At 41.9% G+C, this 11381-nt stretch overlaps 1 protein-coding gene across 2 annotated transcripts; it reads left to right on the forward strand.

Annotated features, from left to right (window-relative positions):
- The first annotated feature begins 1612 nt into the window (after window positions 1-1612).
- On the forward strand, window positions 1613-4482 carry LOC139559860 (retinol dehydrogenase 10-B-like). 2 transcript variants are annotated; one of them, XM_071376247.1, is made up of 6 exons: window positions 1613-2081; window positions 2718-2983; window positions 3189-3287; window positions 3406-3551; window positions 3674-3805; window positions 4007-4482. In XM_071376247.1, exons 1-6 carry the CDS (start codon window positions 1802-1804, stop codon window positions 4170-4172), a joined length of 1089 nt encoding a protein of 362 aa, XP_071232348.1. In that variant the 5' UTR covers window positions 1613-1801; the 3' UTR covers window positions 4173-4482. The 2 variants fall into 2 exon arrangements, with proteins under 2 accessions (XP_071232348.1, XP_071232349.1); XM_071376248.1 differs by having other exon boundaries at window positions 1615-2081; window positions 2745-2983.
- Window positions 4483-11381: the final 6899 nt, after the last annotated feature.

Genomic DNA, 11381 nt, shown 5'->3' on the forward strand with positions numbered 1-11381 from the left:
GTGTGTTTACAGAGTGGTCATCAAGATTCTTATTTTACATGTCATGGACATTTTCAATAATAAGGTGAATAGACCAAACGTACACAGTATGAGAGCAGAGAACAAAAACATGTTTTCTGGGGCAAATGTGCTAAATTCCCTTCTATGGAATGGCACTGTAGTAGCCCTATCTAGGAACCATCCAACCAAGTCCATCGGGGAGCTCTCAATTCAGTGATAATCAGTCAATCCCTGGCTGTTGTCAAATGAACACAACATAATACAAAGCATTAACCCAGGGATATGTTTAGGGGAAGTGCTTTAATGATCATTGAATGATAATGCAACAGCAATAGATGTACCTTACACTTGGACCTAAGGTTCAGAATTCTCTGTTTACTTCCTGCATGCAGGATTTTAGGAAGAAGGAGGGGCTGATTTGCACACGCTAGTCTTCTAACAATAAGGAAAGGTTTAATCATTACACTCGGAAGTCAGAGGAGTGAGGTTGAAGAAAAGTGGAATATGTTTTGAGTGAGGTGGGTTTCTTAGCATTCATAGCCATGGTTGTCAACTGTACTGCAGACATGGAATGTAAGTCACAGAAAATAGAGGTTGTGGTGGCAACTGCAGAGAAGTACATGGGATTACGAGGTTTTACTGTTGAAGATTTGCAGAGGGTGTTGACTGGTAGTGTTCTATCCTCTCAGACCGTTGGCCTGGAGTAAGCTTAGATAGGGTTAAATAGTGAAATGGGCTGGTGTTTAAAAAAAAAAAAGTATTATAATTATTTTTTGTGAGGGTTATGAGATGGAGTTATGTTGGGATGCCACTGCGCTGCAAGCAAAGTTGGGAGAAGAGGAATATTGGGACAGGGTCACTAAAAGGTGGATTTTTGAGGAGGAATCAAGGGGGAAAAAAGAGGTCAAAGAGAATGAGGAAAGCAGAGGTTGGATTTGAGGAATATGGCAATTAAAAAGGGAGATGGGGTGTTGTAGAAGATTGGTGTCAAGTGCAAACAGAGTGAGCTGTGTTCCAGACCAAGCTCTGGAGGTGAAATGGAAGTGAATGAGCGTGAGTTAAGTAAGGTGGAAGGTGTGGTAAAGCTCTGGCATCAGTGGACATGTTAAAAATCTGGTCTAGTAGGAGTAACATTTTTGGAGAAAGTGGATCCTTGGCTTTTGGCAGAATAATTTGTGGTTTCAGGGTGGGTGAGAAAGGAGTTGGGTGCAGATGAGTCAGTGAAGGTAACCTGTAGTGGACTTGTGATAGTTGTGTGTGGTTACCACAGAAATGGAACGTAAATCACAGAAAATAGATGTTGTGGTGACAGCTGCAGAGAAGTATTTGGGTATACGAGATTTGACTTCAGAAGAGTTATAGTGTGTGTTAAGTGGTGGTATCCCGTCCTCCCAGGCCGTTGGCATGGTGCAGGAGTAGATGGGGCAAAGTGGTGGAATGGGATAGAGTGTTTTTAATGAGTGTAGGGTTTGTTTGTGGTTTATTTTTATTTAAATTGTTATTTTTATTTATTATATATTTATATGTATGTGTGTGTGTATATATATATATATGTGTGTGTGTGTTTGGATGCCAACCGCCGTTAAACTCCAAGAAGAAGAAAATAAGAATCATGCGCAGTGCCTTGTGCAAGTTGACCCTCGTGAACAAGCATTAGTACTCACAACAAAGTAGCAACTAGCAATAATTAGCACAACAGCAGCACAATAGGCTATCAAAGTCAAGTTTGTTGTCTCATCTTTCCTCGAAATTGTCACGGTCAGGAAATCTTTCTGAAGGCATATTTATTTTGTTGCTTACGATGAATATCTTTGTTGAATTCTGCTTGGTGTCGTGCAAAGTTCTCTGGACTTTTGTGTTGGCTGGAACGAGATGGCTCGTGCGTCCAAAAGAGAAGAATGTAATGGGTCAGGTTTGTGTGATCACTGGGGCAGGAAGCGGTCTTGGAAGACACTTTGCCAAGGAGTTTGCCCGAAGAGGTGCTACGGTCATCCTTTGGGACATAAATTGGGAAAGTAACGAGGAGACTGCTGAGATGGTGCGACAAATCTACAGCGACATTACCAATAGGAACCCCGAAGGTTGGCAAACTGCTGCTTTATTAAATTATACTACTTTATTGTTAAAGGGGAAATCATGAGTTGCTACATCAATGTTTGGACTTATAAATGAATATGTACCCATTGAATAATATAATTTATACATTACATGCTTCATGGGCTTAGTTTAACTGTTGTCATAATCCCAAATGTAAAGTAACACTGTATAGAATCAAAACATGGTTAAAACTATAATGTTGATATCATGGATGGTCCTTGCATTCCTAGCTCAATGAATTTGAGTGATTACATTTATCCAGCCCCATCCCTCAGCTTTTTACTGAAACTGCTAAATTACCCTTTTAAAAGTGCAATCCAGTATTTATAGCGTTGGTCTTTTCAATGTAGACCTCTTGATCAAAAAAGAGAGAAGCCTGTGATTCATATTATGATTTACATTACAACCCCAAAACTAGGACATAATCCATTCATGTTATTGTGCTGTCATAGGACACTTAGGTAGGCCTGCACTATTTAGTTTCAAATTATATGATGGTCAAATATGTATCTATTCTAATTCCTTTAACCCTAAAGATTGAGGGATATCACGAAATAAAGTGCTGTTTGTGTTTGCAAATGTTACGGAATGCACCTTGAAATATTGTTCCACTAAACCAGACAGGGACCATCTCCCCTGCTCTACAGGTTCAGTGGATGGTGAGGAGGGAGATGTATCTCGGATTCAGCCCAAGGTCTACACTTATCTGTGTGATGTAAGCAAGAGAGAGGAGGTGTACTTGACTGCAGATAAGGTGCAACGTGAAGTGGGCAACATTGATATCCTGATCAACAATGCTGGGGTGGTCTCAGGACGTCACCTGCTGGAGTGTCCAGATGAACTCCTAGAGCGCACCATGATGGTCAACTGCCATGCTCACTTTTGGGTCAGTTGCACTGTACTCAATCTGATCACTTAGTTTCACACGGACTAGTCCAGTGACAATGAAGTGTATTTCCAAAGGAGATGGGATAGACCTATATGAAAATCTGCTTAGGACACATTTTTACACCATAATATCAATTGTCACTTGCCATGCAATGTTTGTATTCTTACCGTAAGAATTCTTTTGGCATGTTTTTTAATTTCAGACTACCAAGGCTTTTGTTCCCAAGATGCTTGAGCTGAACCATGGGCACATCGTGACGGTAGCCAGCTCCCTGGGTCTGTTCACCACTGCTGGTGTTGAGGTTAGCAGCATATTCTCCAATTATAAAGCTACAGTATACCTTCCTACAGTATACCAGAGTCTTTTATCTGAAAACTCAGGTCAAACCATTATCTATCGCAAATTCTGTCTTTTACCAGGACTACTGTGCCAGCAAGTTTGGTGCTATAGGTTTTCATGAGTCCCTCAGCCACGAGCTGAAAGCAGCTGAGAAAGACGGGATAAAAATGACGCTGGTCTGTCCTTTCTTAGTTGATACTGACATGTTCAAAGGGTGTAAAATCAGGTTGGTAAAGTGTTACATTTAACAAGTGTATTCAAACACTTGAACACAATGCTAATTTATTCTTGGCATCATCAAATATGTAATCACTACAAACTAATTGATGACTACTTCTGTCCCATCAGGAAAGAGATTGCCCCACTCTTCCCTCCGTTGAAGCCAGAGCAGTGTGTGCAACAGGCAATGAGGGCTATCCTAACAGACCAGCCCATGATCTGTACACCTCGGATTATGTACATGGTTAGTTTCATGAAGACGTAAGTAGTACACAACATGAATATTGAGATACCCAGGTTTTGTCAAACAACTCTATAGGTGAACTTAATGACATCCTTGTATATTCTCTGATTTCCCCCCCTCTTGCAGGGATTGTGTCACCATCAAATGTATATCATGGGAGCCATAGCTTTATGCGCTTACTGATCATTTATTAATTTCTGTATCCCTGTCTATTTCAGTGTCTTGCCCTTTGACGCCATCGTTTGCATGTACCAGTTTCTTGGAGCAGACAAATGCATGTACCCGTTCCTGGCTCACCGGAAGGAGGCTATGAACAACAATGAATCCAAGCTGCCTTCCACCCAGCAGCCTGCCACCCAGCAGCTGCCACTGGAGAAAACATAATGTTACATATACCCTTTGAAACTCAGATTTATCAGGTGGAGATGTTTACCACATTGTCCCTCTGGAACAAACTACATATGCTGTGTACTTTATTAAGGGTTCACATTGGTTCTTTTGGTTTCTTGAGACCAGTTTTTGTATTTGTTTTAAACATAATAATTGACAGTAAATGTGTAAATTTCATTGTTTTGTAGACACTCACTGTGTATCCCTATCCCGCGCTTTGTTCCATGGTGGCCGGCTTGATCATTCCTCATGCAGTGTCTTATTCTGGTTGCCTTTGAGTCATTAAATAGCTTTTTGTATTTTGCATTGTATAAATTAGTTTTGTGTAGAATGTCTTCATTTAGAAAACAGATTTTTGGGAAAGAGTCCTTTCACTCAGAAGTGCCACATGTTTTTGAATGTGAACACTTCCTAGAATGCTGCCTCTGTGTGCATAACTTGTGTGTTCATTTCTGGGGATCCTTCCAGGCTACGACATAGCTGCAAGCAATTTATCTGTTTGGGATACAAAAGAGAAACAAAAGCTAAGCAATTAACAGTGAGATACTCATCTGCAGACATGTGCAGTATGTGACAGCACTGTCACTAACCTAAACAGAATAACTATTTCTATTATTACCTTTTCAAGACTTCACCAGTCCTTGACATAAAACTATAGACAGAGGACTGCGGTTTACAGAGACTAATCTACCATGGCAGTCATTCACCTATTTTTCAAGTATTTTTATTTTTTCAGAACTGTATTATGTCCTAACTGTACATGCAAAGTATCATATGCAACAGCTTCTGCACTTGGAACTCCAGTGAGATGAACCACTGCAGTTTTCTTACATCATTTGATTGTCCTAATTAGTCAACAAAAACACAACTTTGACTGAGGTTGTATTCATCAGAAAAAGCCTAAGGACATTTTGCAGCTCTGATTATCAGTAGGGAGATTAAGTAACTGGGAACCAATTTTATGAGTGAGCTGTGCTATTGAATCATAACTTTTCAATATTAAACAATATAGGTAATAAAATATTGCAATTTATAAATAGCCTGCATATTTGATGCTGACGATTGAGGATCAATTATCAAATTACATTTTTGACATTTGTGAACTTGTACATATATCTAACAAGGAATTTTATTGTGATATTACTGCCTCATGCAGGAAATCCTGTGTGTACCTTGGCACAGAAGGGAGAAGCTATAGAGAGAAATAGTAATGTCATCTTTTTGTAGGCACTAACTAACTTTTGGATAAAGCCTATTGAGGAAAATTAATGGTGTTTTTGGATAAATGCTGAAAATAAGGTCTGGTAAACACAGAGATAATCTTCAGCTAACTTAACTTTTGTGAATTTTAAAGAATTTATGTATTAATAAAAAACAAATCACAGGGCTTCACAATTCATAAAGGTCATGTTTACTGACTGCAATTATCTCATAGAACAAAACGTATAAGATCTCCTAAACCTGTGTTCATCTCAGACCTTATTTTCTGCATTTATTCCAAAACCCTATTTGTTGTCCCTTCCCAGCTACTGTAGCTAGTTTCTGCTTGTGGCTGTAAACTTCAGCAAGAATTTGAAACTTGTCTGCCAAAGTTGGGACTTTTTTTTAATGCCGACGTTAATGCCGTAGTTGTACATTTTCAGTGAAAATCACTAGCCAACAATACATGTCCTGAGGAGGCAGACTCGATGTTGCAGGACTCTTTTGAGAATACTGATTGGAATATGTTAAAAGATTCATCCACCCAATACTCATTCATCAACATTGGGGAATATGCATCGTCAGTCACAGGCTTCATTAGGAAATGTGTTGATTATGTTGTACCCACAATGTTAATCTGGACATACCCCAACCAAAAACCCTGGATGAACAGCGATATCCGTACTATGCTGAGAGCCCATACTGCAGCATTCAATGGTAGCAGAACAAACCCCAATGACTCGGTGGCACTCTACGTGTTCAAGGCAAGCAGGTACGAGCTCCATTAGGGATGTAAAAAGACAATACAAACTCAAACTTGAATTGATGTTCAACAACTCAGACACGCAATGGATGTGGCACGGACTACAAACTATCAGTCAGCACCTCAGGAGTAAATGTCAGTTGGCTTTTCATAGCCGATCATTAAGAGTATCTGTACCGCTCCTGCTGTCTCTAGAGAGTTGAAAACAGCAGGTCTGGGACAGGTGGCACGTCCAGTGAACAGGTCAGGGTTCCATAGCCGCAGGCAGAACAGTTGAAACTGGAGCAGCAGCACGGCCAGGTGGACTGGGGACAGCAAGGCATCCCTGGCCATGTCCTCAGAGTGTGCCCTGACCAGCTGGCTGGTGTCTTCTTTGACATATTCAACCTGTCCCAGGCTATAGTCCCTACCTGCTTCAAGGAAACCACCATTGTCCTAGTGTCCAAGAAAAACAAGGTGACTTCCCAAATGACTCACCCGTCATTATGAAAGGTTGGCCATCAAGACCAGCATGCCAGGCACACTGGACCCACTTCAAAATAGTGCACCAACATCTTAGTTAAGTGTAAAATTGTGTGACTAAGACCTCTGCAAAAAAACGTCAAAATGAATGACAGATATCTTGATTTATCTTAGAAGTGTTTTGGCTATGCTGTTGGTAAAGTAATTCAAGAGGGACAAACAACAGTAATATTGCCTGGGTTTTTTTCTTCATTTTTTAATCAAAGGTCTTTAGGGAGTATGCGAGCACAGACGTTCACTTCGCCTAGCCGCATTCTGCTAGGAGCAAACCGAACCTATGTATGTGGATGCCATACAGCTGCCCGGTGAGACGCAACTGCTGCCCAGTGGGATGCAACTCACATCGGCAAAGATGCTCGATACAACACTGTTGCTATGGTCATTCATGCCGGCTTGTTACGTTAGCTAATTGGCCTGTCACGGGGACATCCAGATGGTGACCAATACTACAGGTTAATTCTCCCTCGCCCATCAAAATAAACATGACTTTCATGCTGCAGTGCTGTTGTTTCCAGCTAGCCAGCCCAGCATATAAACTAGCTAGCTAGGAACGGCTGCTCAGGACGACTGCTTGAACTGAATTCATTTGTCTCCACACTCGACTCTCAGCTGCACAACATACAACATCAATGTGGTCACCAGGCGTGTCTGTGGGTTTATAATATATAGTTTACAATTGCACTTTCATATTAGTACATAATTTTTCTTTATTTGAACTAATGATAGCTAGCTACCAAGTGGCTGGACCAGTTTTCACAAAAGTGAATGATGTGTAAAGTCAAGTTCCCTTTCAGTCAGTCAACTTCTGTATAACATACTATCGGAACTTAGGCTGAAAAATCTAAATGCACGCCTGACAAGGCCAATGAAATCCGTGCCTCGCTGGAAGACCCGCATTCCACACGTGATAAGCGTGAGGCTCGGATTCATTGCTTCAATTATTCCGCTCTTCACCTCAGTGTTAACAGGAACAATTCACATTATGAAAATAAACAATTGGAACACGAGACTGTCTTACATTGCGCCAACTCGTTCGGTCTGCCAGCTATGGTTGGAAACCGTGTATTAAAAAACTACATTTCCAAGAATCAAGTTACAGAGTTTGTCTAACTACTTAAGGTTTGGAGATTAGCTGTTTTGGCCCTTCCTGTTGAACACAGAACGAGGAAGAGCTCGGTTTGTTGTTTTTAAAAGTCTTTAAAAAAAGTTTGGTTACTAGCTAGCTACCTTTTTGAGTTTGGATCCTGCAACACGGTTGGCATCAATTGCTGAGGAGCTGTTTGGCGTAGCAGCTAGCCTAGCAGCTAGCAGGGTTTTCTTGAGGGCTTGAACGCAGCCCGTAAAACGGTTAGCCTTTGTGTCTGGGACGCGGATTGTCCCGGGCTTGTGGCTGCTCGACCCCTGCTGTTTGTTGTTGTTGTTTTTAATCTTCCCTGTGACCTGCCCTGTCTGGAACTGCGAGGAGTAACAGTGTAACCTATAGTTGTTACCATGACAAAGACCAAAGCCGGCTGGAGTACCGTTGAGGACAGTGTTGTTTCGCTATCACAGGTGAAGGATCTTTTAAACAAACAAAAAGAGTTCTACAAGCAGTTGTTACAACAACAATAAAATAGCTTCAAGTGTTTTGTCCAAATACTGATGGAGTCAACAAAAAAATGGACGACCTAATGTAACAGTATAACTTTATGGCGTCCCCTCGCCCCGACTCGGGCGCGAACCAGGGACCATCTGCACACATCAACAACGGTCGCCCACGAAGCATCGTTACCCATCGCTCCACAAAGGCCGCGGCCCTTGCAGAGCAAGGGGAACCACTACTTCAAGTCTCAGAGCAAGTGACGTCACCGACTGAAAGGTTGCTAGCGCGCACCACCGCTACCTAGCTAGCCATTTCACATCGGTTACATTCGCCCCCCTTTCGACCTCCTCCTTTTCCGCAGCAACCAGTGATCCGGGTCAACAGCATCAATGTAACAGTATAACTTTATGGCGTCCCCTCACCCCGACTCGGGCGCGAACCAGGGACCCTCTGCACACATCAACAACGGTCGCCCACGAAGCATCGTTACCCATCGCTCCACAAAGGCCGCGGCCCTTGCAGAGCAAGGGGAACCACTACTTCAAGTCTCAGAGCAAGTCACGTCACCGACTGAAAGGCTGCTAGCGCGCACCACCGCTACCTAGCTAGCCATTTCACATCGGTTACACTAACCGGTGGTCCAGGACCTGAAGAACAATTTGCAGTTCTCCCAGGGTCAGCTCGATGAGTTTAAACAGGAGAACGGCAAGATGACAGAAATCAGTAAGTCATTAAGGGAGGACATCAGTTCTGTATGTGAATCCATGATAACAATGACGGAGAAATTAGATTATATTGAGGGACAATCAAGGCGGAACAACATGGTTATGGACGGAATTGCAGAATTTCCACATGAGACCTGGACAGAGTCTGAGGACAAAGTGAAGGAAATTATCTTGGAGAAACTGAAGATGGACCACAGGAAGATTGAGGTGGAGCATGCCAACAGGACTGGGAAACCCACCTCCGGCCCAGGTGACAGATAGTTGTCAAGTTCCTGAGGTTCAAAGACAAGGTAGCTGGAAAGAGACAGAAACTTGAGAGGAACGTATATCTTCCTCAATGAGGACTATCCTGAAGCTGTGCACCAGAAGAGGAAAGAACTGATCCCAGCCATGAAAGCTGCCAGAATGCGCAGGGACATTGCTTACATCCACTATGACAGGCTCATTGTCCACCCTCCCTCCCAAAAGCCTGGAAGGGATGAGAGAGCCAAGCCTAGGGGTTAGTAGCTTCAACCCTGCAGCACACACACACACATACACACACCAGCTGATTAATGGACTGCTGAATGTAAATTTGTTTCTCTTGCTTTGTTTGCTCTTTTCCATGTTATGTCTATCTCTGATAAGCTACCCAGGAAAGGGATGAAAATAGCCCTTATTAAGATATGTAGCCATAGAAATAAGGTTCATGAAATCAAGAACTTGCTAACATCAAATAACATTCATATACAGTGCCTTGCAAAAATATTCATCCCCCTTGGCATTTTTCCTATTTTGTTGCATTACAACCTGTAATTTAAATAGATTTTTATTTGGATTTCATGTAATGGACATATACAAAATATTCCAAATTGGTGAAGTGAAATGAAAAAATAACTTGCTTAAAAAAAATAAAAATAAAATATATATATATATATATATAAAAAAACGGAAAGTGCATATGTATTCACCCCCTTTGCTATGAAGCCCCTAAATAAGATCTGGTACAACCAATTACCTTTAGAAGTCACATAATTAGTTAAATAAAGTCCACCTGTGTGCAATCTAAGTCTCACATGATCTCAGTATATAAATACACTTGTTCTGAAAGGCCCCAGAGTCTGCAACACCACTAAGCAAGGGGCACCACCAAGCAAGCGGCACCATGAAGACCAAGGAGCACTCCAAAACAGGTCAGAAACAAAATTGTGGAGAAGTACAGATCAGGGTTGGGTTATAAAAAATATCCGAAACTTTGAACATCCCACGGAGCACCGTTAAATCCATTATAAAAAAAATGGAAAGAATATGGCACCACAACAAACTTGCCAAGAGAGGGCCGCCTACCAAAACTCACGGACCAGGCAAGGAGGGCATTAAATCAGAGAGGCAACAAAGAGACCAAGATAACCCTGAAGGAGCTGCAATGCTCCACAACGGAGATTGGAGTATCTGTCCATAGGACCAGTTTCAGCCATACACTCCACAGAGCTGGGCTTTATGGAAGAGTGTCCAGAAAAAAAGCCATTGCTTAAAGAAAAAAATAAGCAAACACGTTTGGTGTTCGCCAAAAGGCATGTGGCAGACTACCCGAACATATGGAAGAAGGTATGATGAGACTAAAATTGAGCTTTTTGGCCTTCAAGGAAAAAGCTATGCCTGGCAGAAACTCAACACCTTTCATCACCCCAAGAACAACGTCCCCACAGTGAAGCATGGTGGTGGCAGCATCATGCTGTGGGGATGTTTTTCCATCGGCAGGGACTGAGAAACTGGTCAGAATTGAAGGAATGATGGATGAAACCTGTTTCAGTCTTCCAGAGGTTTTAGACTGGGACGGAGGCTCACTTTCCAGCAGGACAATGACCCTAAGCATATGACCCTGCTAAAGCAACACCTGAGTGGTTTAAAAGGAAACATTTAAATGTCTTGGAATGGCCTAGTCAAAGCCCAGACCTCAATCCAATTGAGAATCTGTGGTATGATTTAAAGATTGCTGTACACCAGCAGAACCCATCCAACTTGAAGGAGCTGGAGCAGTTTTGCCTTGAAGAATGGGCTAGATGTGCCAAGCTGATAGAGACATACCCCAAGAGACTTGCAGCTGTAATTACTGCAAAAGGTGGCTCTACAAAGTATTGACTTTGGGGGGGGGGGGTGAATAGTTATGCACGCTCAAGTTCTGTTTATTTGTCTTATTTCTTGTTTGTTTCACAATAAAAAATATTTTGTATCTTCAACGTGGTAGGCATGTTGTGTAAATCAAATGATATAAACCCCCCAAAAAATCTATTTTAATTCCAGGTTGTAAGGCAACAAAATAGGAAAAATGCCAAGGGGGTGAATACTTTCGCAAGCCACTGTATTAGCCATTTCTGAGACTCACTTAGATAATTCATTTCATGATACATTAGTAGCAATACAAGGATATA

Source organism: Salvelinus alpinus, chromosome 30, assembly GCF_045679555.1.
Source record: "Salvelinus alpinus chromosome 30, SLU_Salpinus.1, whole genome shotgun sequence".
In the NCBI taxonomy this organism is placed as follows: domain Eukaryota; kingdom Metazoa; phylum Chordata; class Actinopteri; order Salmoniformes; family Salmonidae; genus Salvelinus; species Salvelinus alpinus.